The following is a 22,955-nucleotide window of genomic DNA, read 5'->3' as shown; positions in this document are numbered from 1 at the left end:
AAAAGCCATGCTGTCTTGGCCATTTCTGCCGTACTAGTGCTAATTCCCCTAGAGGTGGACAGCACAGTTCAAAAGCAGTTTGCTAGTAAAAGCATTTTTACTAGATTTTTCAAATAGATATTAATGCTGCTTTTAGTATTAACATCTGTCTAAAAAGTTAAGTAAAATTTCCATCAAGTAGGGAAGAGAGCATGTTGTGCACAGTGGCTGTTAGACCCCAACACACCAGAGAGCTGAGTGCATGGAGTTGCTATGCTCTTACAAAGGTGGGAGCATGGCCCTTTCCTCTTCTGCCTCTTTACTCTCTTGCTCCCCCCCACAACCCAAAGCACAGAGGATCTTAGAATCATTTGTCCGGGTTTTTCACACATCCATAATGGAGACAGACACTTTTTATTTCTAAAGAAAGGAACATGAGATTGCAAAACCACAAAGAACAGCAAGACAACTCAGGAGCCAGTGCAATACCTTTAGTTGTTTGTTTGTGTTTTTTTAATTGACTACTTTAGGTTGATTGTTTCCCTTTAGTCTGACTAAATTTTTAGAACTTTAAGTAAAAATGGCTCTCTACAAGTTATCTTATTTTGTTTATTTACTTATTAATTTGGAGACTGAGCATTATGTTAGGCTCCAATTCCACACCTGAGGATTGTTATAGATCCTGATCCCAAGAAGTACTGAGCTCCAAGGAACAGATGTCAATGGGAGCTGCAGGTACTTAGTACATCCCAAGATCAGACCCTCCACCCCAAAACCTCAGGAAAATTTGCTTATTAATGGAAATATTTAAAGCATAACTGGACAACTCTGCACTGACAAAGTTAGGAGGATAGACTAGATAGCCTATGTGTAAAGGATCGTTTACACAACTAATTAATATGATTGTGTTTACTGAGGATATGAGTAAGCAGTGACTGTAATAACTAGGGGAAATAATGAAATATTCTACTTGCAACAGGACAGTATCTGTGTTGTCTGTCTGAAGTAGATTGACATACCAAGGTATGACACGCCATTAATACTTCACTACCTACCAGAACTAATGTCCAAGAATTTAGTAAGTGGGAGACATATTTGATCTGGTTTTGTTAGGATTAGATTTGTGAATCTACTCCTAAAATTTTTAAGATTAGTGTTTTAAAGTTTTAGGGATGACACTTCTGGCACAGTCATGCAATCTGATGTTTCCAATGGGACTCCACATGGGTATACGCTCCTTCAGTGCACAGTCCCATTGATCTGCCTGAGCAGATTTCAGCTCTCAAGATCAGGGCTTATATCTATCAACTGTTCAAAAGCATTCAAGCACTTTTTTGTGGAAGCTCTTTACTGACTGCTACAGGAATACGCATCAGGTAGTTTAGGCCAGAAAATTAGATTTGTGTACATAATAGTTTACAAAACCAAACTACCAAAAAAAGTTAGACTTTAAAAAAAAATGTTCAGTGAAAAATTATTCAACCCAAACAAGTTACTGTACAAATACGGGAACCAGAAAGTGAAACTGGCTAACTTTTATATTTGTCCAAATTGTGTGAGGTGCAAAAAACAAATACATATAGTAAGTCGTAGAAAGAGAGACTTTTAAAGTTGTTTTGTAATCACTGAAGTGGTAAAATAAGGCCATTTTAATTTCTGGTTTTTAACCAGTTTCCTTTTGATAGAGCTCTGGGCACCCTCAGACCTATGATCTAAATGGACAGATCAGGACAGCTCCCAAGACTACGAATCTGAATATTTTACCCACTAGGAAACATTAATAATGACAGTCAACTACCAAAATATAGGATAAAGCATAACTTGTGTTTCCACAGTATACTTCACCCGAAGCTCCTGCAGTGCTTTACAGATATTAGGCCTCTTCATCAGGTTGGTAGAGCCATTTCCATTTTACCTACTGGTAAACTGAGGCTAAAGAGGATAAGTGCCAAGGTCACACAGCAAGTTACTGGAAGTGAGAGACGGGGCCCACCAGCCTCACCATTGCCCACACAACCCCCTTCTGTGGGCCTGCCCTGCAGGGCCTCAGGCCACAGCGCCCTTGCCCAATCCCACTCCTGCCATTCTCCCTTCCCCTATTCCCCGACCAGACCCACGGTCCGCTCTCTGCCACACTGAGCCCCTCTCCCTCACCGCCAGCCCCAGGACTCCCTCCTGCACAGCCTGGCCTGGACAGCCTCCGAACTCGGGTCGCCCGAGGAGTCCGGCCCGGGAAGGCGGGGGGCTGCCCCCCCCGGCTGCTGAGAAGGGAGCCCTGCCAAGCGAGCCCGCGCCTTGGCCCGAGCGGCTCTGCGGTCGGAGAAAGGGGCCGTCTCCGCCCGGGGCCTCTCGCTCCCTTTCTACTCACGAGCCCGGCGGCAGGGCCCGTACTCACCTCCGAGAGGACTTGCTGCCTCAGGCTGCCAGCCCGGGGCAGGCCCATGTCCGAGCAGTACCGCCGAGGAGACTCTACGCGGCCATGGCTGCTGAGGCGGAACTCGAGTGGGCTCCTCCCACCCCGGCCCAGAGCTCCCAGACAGTCCCCCTGCGAGGGCGGGCGCTCTCCGCCTCCCGTCCCCCAGCCTCGCCAGGGGCCCGGGCACGTCCCCTGCGCTGGGGAGATAGTCTGGGGGCGAAGCTGGGCGAGCCGGTGAACCAGGCACCGGCGTCGGGACGCTGGGATGCGGGGCTAGCCCGATCCGTGGGAAGAAGGAGCTTGCGCGGATCTGGGTAGCAGGCGTCGGGGCAGGAGACCTGGGCTTTGCGCCAGCCCTTGGGGGTGTGTGGCGCAGTGAGTCAGCCCAGTGATGGGAGCTGGGCCCTGGGCCTTGCAGGCTGTGGCACGGCACGGAGCGTGATCAGAACTGGCCACTAGGACTCTCGGGATATCTGGGTTTTGTTCAAGGCTCTGGGGGGCATGTCTCCACAGCACACTAAGCTGGGCTGACTCGGGTTTGAGCACAAAGCCCCCTTCTGTCCTCACACAAATCAGTCCAACTCGGTTTAGGAAACACTCAGGACCTGGGTCCTAGGACTCTGCCGGAGGAGGGAGGTTCAGAGCCCGAGTCCAACTATGACTCAAGTCCAAACTTTGTTATTTTGCAGTGTGGACACAACTCAAGCCATAGATCTGTGTCAGAAGGTCTGTGTAGTGCAATATGGCTATGTTAGCACAGCAGTGAGACCTAGGTCTAGCAATTGTAAACCATTGCAATGGACTGTGCACACAAGCATTGGCTTGGAAACCCCAAGTCCACAAGCCCAGGTCCCACAAATCTGGGCACAGTGTGCAGTGTAGACACATGGAGGGTGTTTGGTCACAGCCGGGTGCTAGGAATCAGGATATTTTGATTATATTCCGAACTTAGACTTCTGAATTGCAGTTAAATAACATCACTCCTAATGTGATGTTTTATATATGCAACAATTTTGTTTGACTTCTGATGCCCTAGCATAGCTATCAGAGCCCATTCATGCTTGTGGTGTCCCTGATGCTGCAATTGGGGTGGGGGAGGGGGGGAGGGGGACTCAGTAGACGATCTCAAGACAAGTCAATTATCACAAATTGGATTTTTTGGGGTAGCTTTTCACCCATGAAGATACCATTTAGTGCAATTGAGAAGGTGTGGGGGCAAAGGTGGTTTTATACCTTATGCCACTTTTGTACTCCCTGATTCAGTGGGCAACCAAGGATTGCCAGAGCACTCTGGCCATGCCCTTTTTGTCCTAGCTACCTGCCCCTTAAACTACAGGTGGAAGAAGGGTTGCCATGGAGCCACTATGCCAGTTCTACATAATTTAGGGGTTCCTCTTCAAAGGCAGATTCCCCAGGTAGCTATCTCATCTGGTTTTCCAGCTGCCTATGCCCCCAAAGCAAAAGAGCTAAAAGAGAGTGCTCTAAAAAGTACTATATTTTGCAGGACATCCAGGCTTTCAGCTGAATTGAATTGGGTCACCAAATCTGCAGTGACAAATGAGGCGATGGTGGGTGTGGAGGTAAGGAGAGAACTCCCCTCCCCCCATCACAATACCCTTTATCTTAGGGGAAGATTACTTGATTTTAGAGCCAGGACACCATGAATTCAAATTTCACCTCCACTAACTTCTGTTTATACTTCTGTGCACATTGTAGCCCTTATTATTTTGCAAGGCCTCATGCCTACCAAAGAAGGAAGTCAAGCGTGTGTAGGTATATTAGCTTTATTGTGTATATGACTATTAAAACATTTGAATGATTCTTCACTCTTTCCAAATGTGGGGGGCTCAGCCTGGGCCAAGTGCAAGTTAGAGCTGCAGGGGAGCAGCTGTAACTTACAGCACTGGCATAAAGTTCCCCAGTGACCTTACATCGATGGAGGAAAGTCATAAGAGAACTCCACTAAGAATGCATTAAAGTACTCTACTGGATCGGGGCTTAGAGAACAATTATTTTTAAAAAATATTATTTTTGTATTCCTGTCTGTAAAGCCAGGCTCCTTCAGTACCAGGAGTATAATTTAATATAATTGATATTTAATAATAAAAAAAACCCCAATATATCCAGGCCTTCTAGGGCTAAAAGTAAGTTTGTTGTATCCCATTGTAAAGCTTTGAAATTCTCCTTTCCAATAGTAAAAACATTTCATTTCTATGCTTGAAGGATCCTGAGATACTAAACCTTACATTTGTCACTGATAGAAGACTGAATATTGCCTGCCTTGGACCAGTGTGATTTGTGGGGACAAGTTAGGGAGAAGATTCCACATTTGGGGACAAAGAAGGGAACACCACTTTGGCTGGTTATTTAAAGAAAAAAGCCAGTTTGAACTGCATATAGTTTTGGAAGGTTAACAATTAGTGCCAGTTGAGATAGAGAAGTGAAGATAGAGAAGGGTAGAATGTAAATGAGGTGACTGAAAGTAAGTGACAATTGCATTGTCACCATCACATATGTTTCATCATATGCTCTATTCAGTTATCCCAATGTGAAATTTTGTTCTATGACTGCATGGGTGCTAATGGGCCTCTTCACCTTGAATGGTCCCTAAAATTAAAATAACTACTTATGCTAAACAATGTGTTCTGCCTTGTATTTGAGTACCTTACCCAGATGTGAAGAAGAGCTCTGTGTAACTCAAAAGCTTGTCTTTCACCAGGAGAAGACATTACCTCACCCACCTTGTCCTGTGAATTTTTCTGTCATTCACATTTTTACCACTAGGGTATTTTAAGTGTCACTTGTTTTTCTTGTTTTATTCTTTCCTCACAGCAGTTTTAAACATCAGAAATTAAACTTCAGGTGACTGTATGACATTGTATTTTTTTAAAGGTTTCCTTTATAATTTAAAATTTTCATCACATGCTAAAATTACTATTATTTATTGCAACCTCACATAGGGTGACCAGATGTCCTGGTTTTATAGAGACAGTCCTGCTATTCGTGGCTTTTTCTTATATAGGCACCTATTACCTCCCACCCGTTGCCCCAATTTTTCACACTTGCTATCTGGTCACCCTAATCTCATACCACTATTGGCACACAGGGTGGAAATTAGCCTCTTTCATCTGCTGTATGGTGTTGATTGACTATTCTGTCCTCCTTGCTAAGGATTCTTCTTAAAAGTTCATTTTCTAACATCAGTTGGCTTCCAGGTGACACATACAGATAATAAAGTTATTTTCTCCCATGCACCAAGCAGAGTTGTTTGTCATACAGACATAAAATGTTTGTAAAAAGTTATGTATTTTGGGCATTGGAGCAGCTGTGCTTCCAAAATAATATTAATTTAAAAACATGATATACCATAATGAAACTGCTGGCTCATTACTGTGTATTCTGTTACCCGCCAGCTCCATAATCCCTCCTATACAGGAAAGGGAAGTAATTTAAGGTCAGAGGGAACCAGGAAAGAGACAGAGGCTGCACAAGAGGAGAAGCAGTAGGGCATAAGTAACAGTAACTAAATGTTCCCCAATTGAATGCAGAGGCTATGATTTCAGGTTGCCCTAATGGGGCTATGCCAGGGTGTTGGTGGGGGGAGTCTTTGCTCTCTCTCTCTCTCTCTCTCTGTTTTGTTTTACTGCAAGGCCGAGAAAGGTCAGGGCATAATCTATCCCCGAATAGAGCTAACAGAACAGGATTAGAAGAAGGACTTTTGCAAACTGAGGTCATTCCATTACAAAGTTTTATGGCAACCACAAACATCATTACTTCTGCTGCTGAATTAAATTGATACTCATGTGTTATTACAACAATATAATAAAATGCAGCTATTTAACACTCCTTATCCAAGGATCACAAAGCACGTTGCAAGTACAAATTGAGTTTTACAGTATCTCTGTAAATAAATACTAATATGATAATTTTACAAGTTAATAAATGTATTACATAAGGTAAGAAAGACCATCTACACATAGAATGTTATCATGTCAAGAAATGGTGATATAAAATTGTTTGGTCTTGCTTGCATAGGCAGGACCAAACCAAGTTATGGACTTGTGTTGCAACCTGTCTACATAATTAATTTTACCATCTGGGATGATCTGTTAAAATATAGTAATATCCTGAGAATGTTATAACATGTTTTGGTGTTGCCTGCATAGCTGGGACAAATTGTGTTATAAGAATGTTACACTATTACAGCCCTGAAAAAAATAACATTTAAAAAAAAAATAACTGAATGGAGAGCATAGAAAGTTAAAAAGTGTGCTTTTAATAGAATATATTCCAGTTAATTTATTAATAGAATGCTCTTCATGGAAAAAAAAAAAGCCACAGACTAGCAAGATTCAGCCTGCTGAATTGTGCAGAAACTTGCTATACTCAACCCTCTCTCAGTTTTATATTTATTTCTGTTTTTATCTTCTATTTTAGACTTAGATCTGACTTATTAAATGGGCATGGAGAGGAAAGAGCTTTGACATTCACCCACAATTTCTTCATGTCCATATTTCCATTAAGAGGAAAGCAGAGGTCCAATTTATGCACTACAAGCCTCTTCCCTTTCTGTAGCAACATCTTTGTTGGCCAGATCATTTGAAAAATCTAAAACAAATGTTAAATTGTTATAAATTTAGTATTTATAAAGAGCCCTAATGTACTAGATGTTTTACAGAAAAAAGTATTTCTCTCAGATAGAACAATGTATATTCTGAATAACAGCTGTTCTATTTTGCAAAATGATACTGACTTGAGTCAAGCCTAGATTGTGCTTTTAACCCTGACCAAGGTTAGTGTGTAAACTGCATTATCCTTGGTGTAGTCCCAGACAAACCTGATACAGTTCTTCCCTTGCTCCCTTTGTTCAAGGGAGTGTGTATTTGGAGTGGGAAGTGGGTGTAATTTACAGGACCCCTTGAAAGGGTGAAGCTTACTTACCCCATTCATGCATGGTGGCAGATGGGCCTTAGCTCCACCTTCTCTCCATCTTTCACTCATTTGCTCACAGAAGTATCCTGGGAGCAGGGGCTTTGCTCCACACCTAATCTAACTAGTGATAGATCTTACTTGGCTGGTGTAGGTGGCTTGCTACTCCTTACTCCCCTGCACAGTTGAATAAAATGGGGTGTAATCTAATTCTCAGAGTTTTGCATAATTCCAGTAGGGAAACTATTACATACTTCACAGATGCAAGGTTGCTATTTGTCATGCCTGATGTCAGTCATGGCTCTCCTCTCTCACTTTTGGAACTTTGGTAAATTCTGGCAGATGTGTATTCCTCTAGCGACCATTGTTACAAAAATGGCTGTCTTACTGTTGCCTGCTAAGCTTGCTCAACAAGCTCCTGAATGAGTCATTCTGTTGTCAAACAGAATCTCTTTTATTAGTCTACACTAGTTGCATTCATGTAGGATAGAGAAAGTGTCAGGAATTTAAAAACAAACTGTCAATTCCTTAAAAAAAAGTTATTTCTTGGTAGGTGGGAAAGGGACAGCTAAGTATAATGGAATTTGCTTTTCACATAGTAAATTGTGATCTTAACAATAGTGAAAGTTCACATACAGTGTTAATGGGACTTGGCTATTAGCCAGAAGTATATTTAATTCTTCTTCAACTGCACTATAAATTATTTTTAATAATACTAAGGAGGAATTCTGTTTTGTTATTCCATGGATGCCAGTGCTCAGCCTGAACTACAAACAATGGTGGTGATGGTAGTGTGGCTTGTCTGTATTAGGACGAGTAACAATTTTCTATAATCAGCAACTGATGAATAAATGCAAACCAATGTTATGTGTTCATGAGAAGTTTTTTTTATTAAGAGGCACAAAAAGATTTTGAGAACACTTATCAAGCACCCAAAAACAGTATTTATATAAGAGCATAAGCGCTGCCACACTGGGTCAGCCTCTGATTGCCAGAAGCTGGGTGTGGACGACAGCGGATGGATCACTATTCTGTTCATTCCCTCTGAAGCACCTGGCATTGGCCACTGTTAGAATAAATCAAAAGTTGTCTCTCCCCTTGTAGGTTCCAGAACTAACTGCTCCAAGGATCATTTATACCTATATCACATCCTGAGATTTTTACCCAGTCAACATGACAATAGTTGAAATCACCCATTATTATTGGATTTTGTAGCCTCTCTATCCTCTGTTAGCATTTCACAATCACTGTCACCATCCTGGTCAGGTGGTAATATAGTCCTACTGCTCTACTCTCACTATTGAAGCATGGAATTTCTATCCATAGAGAAGATTCTATGGCATACTTAGATACATTTCAGATTTCCATCTTGTTGACTCTATGATTTATTTTTAAAACATACAGTGCCACTCCCCCACCAGTAGGACCTCCTCAGTGATTCCTATATATTTTGTACTCTGGTATTACTGCATCCTATTGAATATACTCACTCCACCAAGTTTCTGCAATGCTTATTATATTAATATCATCATTTAATCCAGGCAGCCTAGTTCACCGATCTTACTATTTAGACTTCTAGCATTTGTATGTATGCACTTGTACATTTTGTCAATATTTAATTGCATGCCTTCATCTGTTATGTTTAAGTAGGACTCTTTAGCGTTTGACAGTTCCTCGAAAGCTCCTACCTACCTGTACTTACTAACTTCTTTCCTGTAATCTATACTGGACTATAGAGTCCCCCTCCTTAATAAATTCATTCCTAATGCATGTCTCCGAAAACTGTGTGCTTTTCCTCACCTGTCAGCTTTCCCCTAGCCCAGTTTAAAAAAAATTCTGTTAAGGTTGGACCTGTAGTTTCCTCATCCTGCCTGCAAGCATAGCAACCTGTAAAAAGGAAGGTGGTATCTCATGTTGCTTTGTAGTGACCCCTCTGGCAGATGCATGGAGCAGCACTGATGAACTCTAGAAAGACAAGCAACTTGTCCTCTTTCATCAGAAGTATCAATACAAGTTAGGGTGACCAGATGTCCTGATTTTACAGGGACAGCCCCGCTATTTGGGGCTTTGTCCTATATGGGTGCCTATTACTCCCTACCCCGTCCTGATTTTTCACACTTGCTATCTAGTCACTCTAAACACAACATAAGGCCTTTGCATGTTGTGGAGTAAAATGGGATTCATTGGGGTTTAAGATAAGTGAGGAGGACTCCCCATGCAAGCACTGAATAAGTCTGAGAGTGTGCTGTAGACATCTGAGCATAATATGCTTAGCCAGGACTCTTGGATGTTGTTCCCCTAACTACCAGTAGGACAAGTCATTTATTCTCATTGTGACATAGTTCCCCATGTGTAAACTGGGGTTACTAGACTGACCTATTTCAAAGAAGTGTAGTGAGGTTTAACTCATTAAAGTTTCTGAGGTGATTTCAGATCTCTGGATGATTTGTACTTTTGCCTGAGGTGTGCAAGGCAATTTATAGGATTAAAAAAAAAAGACTGCTCTGAAAAATATTATAATAATTCCAATAAAACAAAGGAAATTAATTATTTTTAATGGCTAAAAATGTAACAAAATAAAAAGTGGCAAACACTTTTCTCAAAATTACCACTCCACAGCTGACATCTCAGGCCAGGTCTACACTACCGACCTATACAACTATGTCACTGTGAAAAAACCCCACCCGAGTGATGTAGTTATATCATCCTAACCCCCCTCATGCAGACAGCGCTATATAGACAGAAGAGCTGCTCCTGTCAACATAACTACCACCTCTTGGGAAGGTGGATTAACTATGTGGATGAGAAAAGCTCTCCCATCAGCATAGCAGCGTCTTCACTTATGTGCTATAGAGGCAAGGCTGCATTGGTGCAGCAGCACAGATGCAGTTTATTCATGCAGACCTGGTCTCCGTCATCATCAAAAGTAACTTGCACAATACCTTCAAAAGATGAGCCTGGAGGCTTAAATTCTTAACTCCTCTAGACACCAAAAAACATGGATTTAACAGACACTGGATTTATGGATTACAACAATCTGTAACTCACCAACCCCCCTTTTTTTTGGTCCTATGACTGCCAAGGTGTTAACAGGTCATTCCATCTTGAATGTTCTCTTGTGTGTTAACTACTTATGCTTAATAATTGGTTCCATTTTGTAGTTAGCTGTGACACTCTAAGCAGCGGTACCTTTAGTCCAGACCTGAAGAAGAGCTCTGTGTTGCTCAAAAGCTCATCTCTTTCACCAACAGAAGTTGGTCCAATAAAAGATATTACATCACCCCCCTCTCTCAAAAAAGCACCATGAATCTGTGATTCGGGCTATCTTTCCCCGGGGGGGATGTAGGAGCTAGGAACTGGAGCAGTGTCGGTGGCAGGGGAATCCCGGTTCAGAGTAGCTGCGGGTGAGGGCTTGAACACTCTGGGGACGGGAAGGCAGAGTATTTGGGGAGAAGCAGTTTGAGGGCCCAGGGCAGGAGCAGCAGGGCCTGGACTGGCTCACGCTGGAGGTGGGTGTCGCTGGCTCCGCTGCCAGCTGCAGCGAGGTGTACGCACTACACTGCTCCTGCCCGCTCTCCGCTCGGACTGGCAGCGCAGGGGGAGCTCCCCGGCCGACCGGTAGCAGCGACGGCTGGCAGCGCGGACCCCGCCTCGGCAGACCTGTGGGCGGCGATGCGCTCTCCCCTCGTGGCCGGCCTTTTACAAGGGACAGATTTTGCCCCCTCCCTCTCTGTCCCCGTTCGCATGGCCATGGCCCGCTGAACCCAGCCCGGAGCCCGCCTCTGCTGCTACCAGGCCTCTCCCTCTCCCAGGCTCCAAGCCAAGGCCGAATCCCCCAGGCGCAGCGCTAAATCCCCTCCCCCTGCCGGCGGGAAAAAGCGCAGCAGTCACGGCACATCATGGCGGCCCCTCACATCCCAACTCCCCCCCCACCCCCGTCTCCCGATATCTGCGCGTGCGCTGTAGGGTGCGCAGAGGCCGTATCCCTCCGCCAAGCCCCCTTTTGTCGGGGATATTTGTATAATAAGTTAATCCCCGCACCCCAATGGTAAGTGCCATGCGACCCTCAAGTGCTGCCCCTTCACCGGCCCGGGGTCCCCCCTGCTTCAGCGCGAAGGGGGCGCTCTGGGCTGACCTGAGCCGCTCCTCCCCTCCCGCCCGCGGTGTCCCTCCGCCAGGCGCAGCAGCAGGGACTTTTGTGTGGGGCTTTTGGGCGCCGTGGAGAGGCGGCCTTTGGCGCCCGTGGTGGTGGTTGTAGGCGGCGGCGACGGCCGGGCAGGCAGCACGGTAAGGCCGCATCCCCGTGCCCCGTCTCTCTCCCACCCCCCGGGCCGGCCAAGCTTTTCCAGGTCAGTCTGTGCCTTTGTAGGGCCCTGTTACCGGATGTGGAAGTTGATCTCTTCGCTGGTAAAAAATAATTCCACTTCCCCCGGAACCCGGCGCCGCGGCTCCCTCCGCAGCGCCCAGCCCAGCCAGGATTTCCTGTTGGGGAGAGCGGGCGGGCCGGCGGCCGGCCTTCCGGGGACCCCGCCGCATGGGGGGCGCCCGGAGGGCTGGGCGCGGGGCAGGGCTGCGCGGGGTGGCCAGGCGGGCGTACGTACGAGAGGCGTGGGGGTGGGGAGGCCGCCGTGTGCGAGGAGCTTGGGGGCTCGCTGAGCGCGGGCAGGCGTGTGAGGGGCTGTGTGGGGGGCGGGGGTGCATGTCGGATGTGTGCTGTGGAGTGGGGAGGCCGTGGTGTGCGCGGAGTTTGGGGGCTCGCTCAGCGCTGTGTGGGGGAGGTAAGGGGGCTGTGCGGTGGCGTGTATGTTGGATGTGTGCAATGGGGGGGATAGGCTGGTGTGTGAGGGATGGTGGGGGGGCTCGCTGATCTCTGGGGGGAAGGCAAGGGGTCTGGTGGTGTGCAAGTTGGATGTGTGCAATGGGGTGGATAGGCTGGTGTGTGAGGGATGGTGGGGGGGGCTGGCTGAGCTCTGGGTGAGAGGTAAGGGGTCTGTGCTGGCGTGTATGTTGGATGTGTGCAATGGGGGGGATAGGCTGTGGTGTGTGAAGAGATGGGGGGCTCGCTGAGTCCTGGGGGGGGGAGGAAGGGGTCTGTGTGGCGAGGGTGCGTGTTGGATATGTGTCTAAGGGATGGGGAGGTCCCTCATTATCTCCTTCCCCTGCCAGTGCTAAGTATCTTCTTGGCTTGGTTAATATTTGTGATCTGTGGCCCTGGCAAGTGCAGTGCACATAATAGTTGTCTCTAAAGCTTCAGGTGTGTGTGTGCTGCTGAGGCCCCATCTACTTATCCTGTGCAATGTCATGGTGAAAAGCAGGCTAGTGCAAAGGCTTTCTCCAATAGCTCAGCGGTGGGCTTAACTCCAGAGATCACAGTATTGTTTGTTCCACTCTTTTGCCCCTCCATACCAATCTCGCTCTCCATTTTTTGCCTTCTTTGGGCTGAAGTGCAGGTTACTGTTGGTTTTTATCTATTTTAGCTACTTTGGAAGTATTTCAGGCCCAGAAGTGGTTGCACTTCACTGAGGAAGAAATTACTCATTCTGTAGGGAATACATCATTTTAAAATGTTTGGAATCTTTTGGGATAAAAGGTATAATATACATGTAAAGTTATTCTCATAAGGTGCATTTGCTTGAGCGGTTGTATTATTGTCTGTCACCTCTAGGAATGGAATTGCTTTACATGCTATCAGTTCCCTGACAACATTCCCTTTTCAAATTTAGGGCTGTTAACCTCAAACCCAGAGTAGGATTCTAAGAATTTCCCTTTTAAATCGTTTTTAAATGATCCCTTATCTCTTCTGCTAAAATGTTTTTCCTTGACATAAGGGGATGTAATATTGAGCAAACATTAGGTATTCGTCCTAAGTTTATGTGGTTAGCTATGAAAAATTAATTTTGAAATAGTCTTCTGTTTTAACTTGTATTTAAAATTCAGTGTATGTATTAGGGATTTGATTTAGGATAAAAACTGGTTTGAATAAAATGTGTGGTTTAAAATAAAATCCATATAAACTGAAACTGCCTTCTTTCCTTCAGAATGTTATGGATATACACAACACAGATCCAGTACCCAGTATATTCCAAATCTAACTCTTGCTGCCAGTCCATTTTGCCTTATGAACTGTAACAAGCACAAATCCAAAAGTAAGAAGTCAGAACCAGTTCTCAGTTAGTAGGTCCAAGGTGGCAAGGTACTGTCTACAAGACAGTAACTGTGTCAAGGGTCCTCATCATAGTTGTCTACATTAAGAAATTGTGTTTTAATCTTAAGTGGGGGCAACACCTGGATCCTCAATCCATCCTGCAGACCTGTTCTGTCTGAAGCTGCAGTACAGTTCAGGGACATAGTCAAAACACAACTAGATCTTGTCTGTCAATACAAGATAGCATTAGGGCAATAACAATTGTAACATAGATAATAGTCAAGTGTATGTTCTCTGGCTCAAGGAAAAACTTATTTTCTATTATTCTGAATTGTGCAATTCGGTCTTATTGATACATAGGCATATTTAAAATTAAATGGGCAAAAGAAGAAAACTACTGACAATTAAATACTTTCACTCAACACATGACAGCAAGTGTTTACTATTCATATCACTTGTTCTCTGAGAAAGCAAACTTTTTCTGAAGTGTATATTACGCAGTATTAAACTATGCAGAAACATTGGTTAGCTAGCAGTAGGAGTAGAATTGCTGCACAGTTGAAAGGGATGGCGCGATAAAACATTAAGAATTAAAACTGTTTACTTCTGACAAACTATTAAAATAAAACTTTAATTCTGTGTTCTATAGCTCAGATCTTTAATATCAATCCTGCATACTTATGTTGATCCCATCATAATGTGTGGGAATTATAGAATAATCAGTGGGTTATGATGATTTACAAGGAAATGACTCAAGAACTCAATGGATTTATTTCCTTGGAAATCATTGGATTCAGCCTGTTAGATGATATATACATGTGAAAATAAAATTAATGCATCAGAAGTGGTCTTAAGAAGCATGACTGTATGGAAACATATGCTTGTTCTAGTAAAATGTATGCTTGTTCTAGCAAAACCATTTTTAGTTTAAATTAACGAGGGTTTTCTTTTCTTGTTGGTGATGGGGGCGGTACCTTGCCCTGAATTCAACCTTTGTGGTATTGTGCAATTACTTGGAAAATCAGAAACAAGTTGATTTCAGTGATGATATTTCAACACTGATTAGATAATGAAAAATAAAATGATGTTTGTATTTTATTTAATGAATTAATTTTGGCTAACACTTTTATATATTAATATATGTTAGGAATTTTCATTGTTTTCTTTGACCCCTACCAGGGCATGTATACAAAATGTAATTGAAAAACCATTAGTCTGATTTTTTCAGATAGGCTGAATAAGCTTCAATTGACTTCACTGGCAGTTGTGGTGCTCAGCATCTCTGAAAACCAGGTCAGTGATTATGGAGGCAAGTTAGCTTGAAGCAGCAAAAAGAAAAGGAATTGCTGAAGAATAAATACCAAGTGGCTGTGAGACATGATGGGCTTTACAAGTGTTCCAAAGCACAGTTCCGTTGGTCTTTATCAGACCAGTGAGGTAGAATATTTTGTTTCCTGAGGCTTAATTTACCTTGGGTTTTCATACACCCATATATCTGCACCTGAGCAAATCCCTAGCAGAGACACTGTATATGTTTACCCTGCAGCAAACTGCACTGGTGCAGATCAAACTGGTCTAGTGTAACTGAGGCTTGATCTACGCTTAATTATGTTGCTCCGGGTGTGGAAAATCCACACCCAGAGCAACAGTTATATCAGCCTAACTCCTGGTGTAACAGTGCTATGTTAACGGGAGAAGCCCTCCTGTTGAAAAAGCTACCACCTCTTGGGCAGGTGGAGTACCTACACCAATGGGAGAAGCTCTCTTGTCACTTCACTAAGTGCTACAGCAGCGCAGCTACATCATTGTAAGTGTAGACAAGCCCTCAGCTACGAGTGTGCTCTGATTCAGCGACACTGATTGGCTGAAATCAGTGTAAACAAGGCCTGAGAATGTTCTGCTACCAGCTGCCTCATTCCATATCACCCCAGCTGGTGCCTGGTACTGCTGCATGGGAGGAGAGAGATGGACTTTCTGATACCTAGGATCCAACTCATTTAGAGCTTTATACATCACATTTAACAACTTGAATTATCCCTGAAAGTAAATAAGCCAGTACAGTTCCTTCAGAACAGATGCAATATTTTGATGGTACCTCACAGTTGTGCATTTGAATTTTGTTTCAGCCATGGCTTCTAAGTGGTCTTCAAGGTAGCCCTGTGAAGTGTATGGCAGTCACTGAGTCAAAAAGTCCACAAACTCAAGGATTATGTGAAGAACTTCAGCTACAGACAAGAGCATCCCAACCACTTAATCTGTTGCTGCAGCCACTGATGCCACATGGTAGTGTAGGAGCTATTAGGGGTGCAAGAGCACCTTAACTAGGGTGTGGTCTACACTTAAAAGTTTTGCTTGCATAGCTATGTCCGTTAGGAGTGTGAGAAAATTCACATCCCTAACCGACATAGCTACACTGGCAAAAGTTGTAGTGTAGTCACAATTAAATTATCAAAGTCCTTTTGCCAGTATAGCTATTTTTATTTGGGAACTGGTGTAAGCTGTACCAGCAAAAGAATACTTGTGTTATAAGATGTGTGTTCACTAGGAGTGTGTGCTGGTATAGCTATACCGGAATACCCTTTCTAGGTTGAGAAGGTCTTGTAAACAAACCATTGGTGTAGGAACTACTTATGTTATAGGCTCAGAATATTATCCTCAATCTACTGACATATTGTCTGTCATGTCTGGAACGAGCCTGTTGATTCATTTTTCCAAGTTCCAATTTCAGGAATGCAGCTGGAGAGCCCAAAAACCATACTGTCCTTGTCAGAGGAAAAGGACATATATTTGAAAAGGACCATCTTCCCCTACTCTCTATAATGCTCAGTCCCAACTCTACAGAAGTCCAGTAGCAGCACTTAATTTATAATGGATTCCTGTTTTAAGTGCAAAACTCAACATTGTCTATAATATTTTACTGTACTGCATATAGGGCTAGATTCTTGGTCTTGCTTTTGTCACTTTAAACAGCTGTAATGTCACAAAGTAACCTTAAAGCTGTCCTAAAGAGGCAACTGAGGATTTCTCTGGCAGATGGAATATCTTAGGCTGCTGGTATAAGACCTCTCCTGACGTGCTCTCATGCTGGCAGAGGCGTGGTGAGGAAATGTTCTAGGGTGGAGGGTTGTGCTCTGCAGATTTCTGGCCAGTGCAACAATCTCTAGGGGGCTGTTCTCACCCTTATACACTAGGACAGCTCTTTGGTTGCTCTTTCTTTTATGCCAGGGCTGGCGCAGAAGCAGGGAAGTCATAAAAGATGGCTAAGAGCCACTCTTTCCAATATCCACCCCAGTATAAAAGCACCGACAGTTGCATCAGGCATGGGCTTGATGCTGCTGAGGATTGCACACACATTTTTCAACTCCTAAGGACAGCCCTGAATTCCAAAAGCTACCAATATGCTGAAATACCAACTAGAGAAGCTGAAAGATCTTATAATTCAAGGTCCGATATGGCTGTGCAGAAGTTTATTTGTATAAACATATTTTTCTATTCAGCCCATATTTTACATGCTAACTGTGAGGGATAGTCTTATTCTAGGGCTAAAGACTGCATTTGTTCCTATTGACAAGAAAATCAGTGGCAAATCAAAAGTTTATTTTAAAAAATAATCCATTTTGAGGTTATGTAAGTGCAACAAAGAAACAGCACTCTAAAAGCAATATTAGAACAATGTTTTCACAGGTCATTTTTAATTTAAAAAATAAATTTTGGGCTGAGTAGTCATAAGAAATCTCGTTAATGGTACCTTTTGTCCGTGAAACGTTTCTAAGTGCATAGAAAGGCTTACAGTGAAAACTATTTGGTTCTCAACAACTATAGTATCTCTGCTGTAAGTTATATCATTTGATTTTATTCTGTAAGTGGCTGACAGTGCAATTTTTGTTAGGGTTATCTTTACTCTCATCTCCACAAGATGGCTCTGTGAAAATTTCTTTGGGTACCCTATGAGAAATGTAATTAACTTTATTTGTAGGTCACTGAAAATTAGGTGAGTTTCTGAATATAGAATTCCAATATGTAAACTACTGCAGAAGAGCACTTTTAAAACTAACTTTTAACCCAGCCTGTAATAAACATGTAATGGATAAATGACATGACCAAAAAAAAGCTAATTTTATTTGTAGCCTTCCATGTCATTCCCTTTGCCTTGGTTGGGACCCTACTTATTATGTATAATACAATTCAGTTAAACATCATTAAGACATCAAAATCAAATATTAAAAAAAGCAAAATAAAGTAGTATCATTTGAAAGAGAGTCCTACTGCAGTGATTCAAATGAACAAACACCACCACTAAGAAAGTGTCGTCAAATATCTTCATGAGAGTGTGGACTGAGCCAGATATGTAGTGGGAGCAATCCCATAGGGCACCATAGCAAAAGTTTATTTACTTGCTCCTTTGAGATTCGAAATTCTGAAAAGCAGGTTACATCAGAGTTCAGACACCCGATGGCAAGGCTGCTGAGTTTTTATATACAGCCAGGTTCCTCCTCGTTATGGGCTTTAAAAATACAACCACAAAATTAAAGGAGAAAAATAAGACTGCGATGTTCCTAAATTGGGGTGGGAGCTAATCAAAACTCACAATTTCTGTTCCGTGGGAAATTCTGACATTTCAAAATTTCCTTTTGTCCCATGTTGGAATGAAAAGTTGAAATTCCCTGTGAAACAAAATATCTGAACAGTTTTGATTTTGAAATATTGAAATGACTTTATCAAAGATTAAAACACTTGGTTTCAGCTTTATTCATTAATAGAATGGTTTAGTCTTCTCCCTCAAAATTGTTTTCACAACTGTATTGTAACCTTTCAGTAATATACCCTTCACTTTTCTCCTGTTCATGACTTTTGTTGTGGAACAGCCATTCATAACTTACTGGTTTGATGTTTTCCATTGCAAAGATTCTTCCTGGCAAAAGTAAAAAGACACTGTCCCCTCTGTCACCTGGGCTGGTTTTACTTCCATACACTTAAAGACAGATCAGGAACAAAGTACTGGAATGGTTCCTAATACTAGTAATAATATTGGTGTCTACAGTGCTAGTCATCTTGTCCTCACTCCTCCAATTCTCAATCAGGAACTACCATAATTAAAGAAGTTAAAAAGAAAACTTTCCAAATCCGTTGGTTTTTTGACTGCATTTAAAAAAAGAAAAAGGAAAATAAGAGTTTTATGGTATTTCTTTCTGAACTGACCTGTCATTTGTGTAATGGGATTGGAACTGCTCAGTAATAATTTATGAACACTGTATATTGACTTGGCTCTTGGGGTGTTTACTGTAAGAATATATTGGTTTGGTTTAATAGGGGACTGTAGGGAAGCAGGAAAGGAAAGAATGGCTCAAGATAAGCCACTTTTCAGCAAACATTTTAAGCGTTAAAAGGCAATTCTAGGACAGGAAAATGCTGGGAACACAGAAGATCAAAATAACTGTGGTAGATTTAAAAAGGGTCTCTTGAGAGAGGACCTGAGAGGGTAGTTGTTCAGAGGAACGAGACTGACACACGCACCCACTAGTGTCTGAAGAAGTTAAGGCCTGATTAAGTTACTATCAGGCAATGATGTGCTTTTAGGCAAGATAGATGTGCGGACTCTTTAAAATCCCTTCTAAAAGCTTTGTTCCTACTGATAAATAAACGTTACTTTGTTCTTAAGAAGGCTGTCTACAACTGGACATCATTTGTCATGGACTCTCAAAGGGAAGGTGTCCAAACTCATTTGGACCTGCAGGTGAGAACAGTTGACATGCAGTATGCTGTAGCCCAGGGCCTGGTTTAAGTGTGGGAGAATTGCGAAATTCCACCCCAGAACAGGTAAAGCATGACAAAGTACACTCAGAGAGACCAAAAAAGAGACAGAAGCAGCTAGACCTTTAACCATGAGCATAAGTAAAGTACTCCATCAGGAAACATCACACACTTCTCATAAACTATGACTAATACAATACAGTCTGAATCCTTTGTGCTGTGTGACTGGAAAGTAAATTGGTAAAACTCATTCTCGTTTTTAGTATCTTTGCTGATGAAAGCATACATAAAAGAACGAAAAGTTTCTTATATGTTTTGACTGGTATTGTAAACTGTTTTAAATTCTGGATTCTCTAATTACTTAATTTTTAATGTTGGGTTTAAGGTCAGAGTCAGTGGTTTTGCAAAGATGATGTTCTAGGGCGTTCTTGTAGAGAAAATGTGTTTAGGGGTGTTTTACCTCATAGGCTTACTCTTTTTTGTTTTTCAAAAGCAAGGTCTGTATATTTAAGCTGTACAGGACTGTAACTTAACTGTTATTTCAGCTGTGGAGAAAATTGTTAGTCATTATCTTGGGACAATGATTAGCCAAAGTTACACAAAAGACTAGATGGTGCATTGAAAATGGCAGAAACCTAAAATAAGTGCTGCTGTTCAGAGACATCCGTTTTATATAGAAGAGAAATATTGAATGCTTTTTTAAAGTTATATAAGCTGTGTGAATTTGGGAGAAATATAAGTAGCACTAGCAATTATTAATTGTAATTTAATGTGCCATATTTTATGTAAAATTGTTATGGAAAGTTTCAACCAAGTCTTGCATGCTGTTTTATAGAGGCAGATTCCAATATTACCTCTTACTAACTACCTCTGAAAATGTTCCCAGTGTAATTTTGTCAGTTTCTATCTCTAAAAGACTTAACCTTCAAACTTCACACTTGATCTGTCCTACTGCCTTTTAATGATCTTAGACAGTTGATGTGTTGTTGAATATAGCAAAATGGGTTTCCACTTAATTACTAGCCATAGTATGTGAAGTGCAGGAAAAAAATAAATGTCTACCACTCGTTGTTTGTAGGTAATGCTGTAGAAGTGAGTTTTTTAGAATGGACTAAATGAGGTGATAATGGAAGTATCACAAATAGATTTATACTTGGAACATAAGGGGCAGTATGGAAGAAGGCACAGAAATGTTTGTGGATAGAGGGCATAAAAAAAGGAGTCATTGTGGCCAGTGTGTCATACAAAAACTCCATTCTGGGTACAATATACACAAACAACATAAATATATCTATATATTACTTGCCTTGTAAAGTCCGCAACCTTGTTAAGACTCCTAAAACATGCATAGAAATATAGCCATGTATACAACTAAAAATCGGAATGTCAAAAATTGAAAACATAATTTTATCCATAAGTCCTAAAATTACTATTTCTATCAATTCTGCATATTTACAATAAAAAATATATTTACAATAAAATAATAGTGCTGAACAAGCACTATCAAATTGATATCAGTACTATCTACTGCCATCACTCAATAATTGTATACACTAAAAAATAAAATACTAGTCACATATTTAGACTTAAAAATATTTCTTAACAGATCATCTTCATATGTAAAACATATTAATACAGATAATATAAAAATGTTTAAATACTATTCAGAAGAAATGTTCCACCAATTAAGTCTATTGCCAAACAAAAAAATCTTCCCAGCTTGAAAGAAAAATGTCCAGGTAATGCAGCGTGTAGCATATGAATTTTCATAAACTTTAGAAAATATGGGGGTTTATGTGTAGGTATTTGGGTGAGCATTTCCCAGACTAGATGGGAATTCTCTTTCAGACAACTATTTTTCATAAATGATGAGTTCTGGATTTTTGGTTTTTATTTTAATTTAGGAATGTGATTTATACTTAAATTTTAGTCATTTGTAGTGAGCATGCACATTGTTTCTAGTGCTTGGCTATGGATTTGCCTCTCAAGTTGTACTTTTTTGTTCTTCGAGAAGTGTCACTATGGGTGCTCCACTATAGGTATTTATGCATCCCTGTGCCTCTGATCGGCAATTTTCGGGAGCAGTGTCCATTCTGCCCACACATGCCACCTACCCCCATCATGCTCTGCTTCTTAGCACTACATGGGTGAATCACCCTCAATTCCTTCTCCGCCACCCCTGGCTAGAGATGGAGCACTAAGCAGTCTGTACGCGGATACTTTAGATCCTCTTTAAAGTCGTTAGCTTAATAGTTTTTAGTGTTTTCATACACATTTTGTTAGGTGATAAGATTTTGTTCGTGTTTGCCTTCCTTATTTAAAATTAAAAAAAAAAAATTATAATAGTTTTTACCCTTTCTCCTTGCTTCCCCTCCCCCCCACAACCCTAGGATTGCTCCCAGCAAGGGGCATGCCCTGTTCCCTCTGGGTTTAAAAAGTGCCTCTCATGCAAGCAATCCATACCAGCAACGGATGGCTATTCCCATTGTGTCTGTTCGGGGAAACCCATGTTCCTCAGAAGTGGGTCTCTGCCAGCAGCTGAAGACAAGGTTTCGAAAGAACTGGGGACTCTGGTCAAAAGTACTCCTCCTGGAGGCAGCTCTACAGGGTTCTGAGTTCTCTCAGCACTGAGACACATCACCTCAACCTTCATCCTCCAGCGTGGGTGAAGTGAAAAAAAGTCTTTGGGCTTCCTGTGAAAGTCTAAATCGAAAAAGAGAGCCATCAGCCCTCCCACAGAATCCCAAACCAGCCAGAGGAGATCCCCGGCATGTTTGGATACCTTGATACCGATGGCACTGACAGCTACCAAACACAGTACACACAAACCATGTGGACACTCCGGTGCAGAGTCAAAGAGCAAGTCTAAAGACCCTATAGGTACAGGCACTGAAGTAGTAGTATCGCCATCTAGAAATAGAGACGTGGACTGTACCGTCTCTGGAAAGATGGCACTGACACAGGAGTCCTCGGTGCCAACAACAGCTAAACAGCCAGACTGCCCATCTAGGTCAAAGTTGATAAGTCGTCATCATCAAGGCCTGATGGTATCAATGGATATGGCACCACAGACTCTCCAGAGACCTGTTGGTGTCTGAAACCCTGGGGTCCCCTCTAATCGGTACTGGGACACTGGCACCGAATGCACCATGATTTCTGGACTCTCCACTGCTGTTACTGAGGCGCTCGCCTCCCATCTCCTTCTCTGCACTTCCAATGTCTAGGAAGGACTCTGAGACTGATCAGGAGTAGGTTCCCTCCCACTCCTGTTATCCTTTCTCATACCATCAACTTGCACCTCCCCAGACCACAGCCCCCAAGGTATGGACAAAAATGGACTCACCACCCATGCCCTACCCACCACCCCAGTGGCCCTTCTGGGATCCATGGGCAGCTTATAAGCATCATGCCTGAGCATCCCGTGTCACCCATCAGGAATCTGGTAAGCACTCCCCTTCTGCTACTTTGCCTAGAGCCTCAGAACTGCCTGAAGACATTTTGGAACAACAGGAGAGCGGGTTAGAGAAGTAGACCCCACTACCAACTCCCCTTTCTTCCTCTTCTCTAGATGAGGCAGTGAAGCCAGCCGCCCCCCGCCCCCCCCCCAAATCTATGGAGAACAATTTTAGGTTTTTTCAGGACCTTACAAAGAGGGTGGCAGACACCCTACAAATCCCTCTCAAGGAGATGAAGGGATAACCCCCACAAGTTATTAGACATCTTGCATACATCCTC

The 22,955-nt window shown here is 42.6% G+C and overlaps 2 protein-coding genes across 5 annotated transcripts in view; one reads left to right on the top strand and one right to left on the bottom strand.

The window, feature by feature from the left end:
• The window catches only part of USP8 (ubiquitin specific peptidase 8), a 34,796-nt gene extending 32,090 nt beyond the window's left edge, over window positions 1-2,706 (bottom strand). Inside the window, exon 1 of the mRNA XM_067555758.1 lies at window positions 2,375-2,706. The gene's annotated coding sequence lies outside the window, so the exon portion shown is untranslated. The remainder of the gene's footprint in view (window positions 1-2,374) is intronic.
• Window positions 2,707-11,319: 8,613 nt separating this feature from the next.
• GABPB1 (GA binding protein transcription factor subunit beta 1) overlaps window positions 11,320-22,955 on the top strand; it is a 40,520-nt gene continuing 28,884 nt past the window's right edge. The window contains exon 1 of one of the 4 annotated variants that reach the window (XM_067555757.1): window positions 11,320-11,372. In XM_067555757.1, coding sequence (XP_067411858.1) covers window positions 11,370-11,372 — 3 coding nt within the window. In that variant the 5' untranslated portion in view covers window positions 11,320-11,369. Of the gene's footprint in view, window positions 11,373-11,456; window positions 11,612-12,487; window positions 12,915-22,955 lie in introns of those variants that run through there. The other 3 variants (XM_067555754.1, XM_067555755.1, XM_067555756.1) reach the window with 3 other exon arrangements.

Source organism: Emydura macquarii, unplaced genomic scaffold, assembly GCF_026122565.2.
Source record: "Emydura macquarii macquarii isolate MOO-44397 ecotype Brisbane River unplaced genomic scaffold, CSIRO-AGI_Emac_v2 contig_1644, whole genome shotgun sequence".
NCBI lineage: Eukaryota > Metazoa > Chordata > Testudines > Chelidae > Emydura > Emydura macquarii.
The sequence above is the reverse complement of the archived record's forward strand: the minus strand, read 5'-3'. Positions and strand labels throughout refer to the sequence as shown.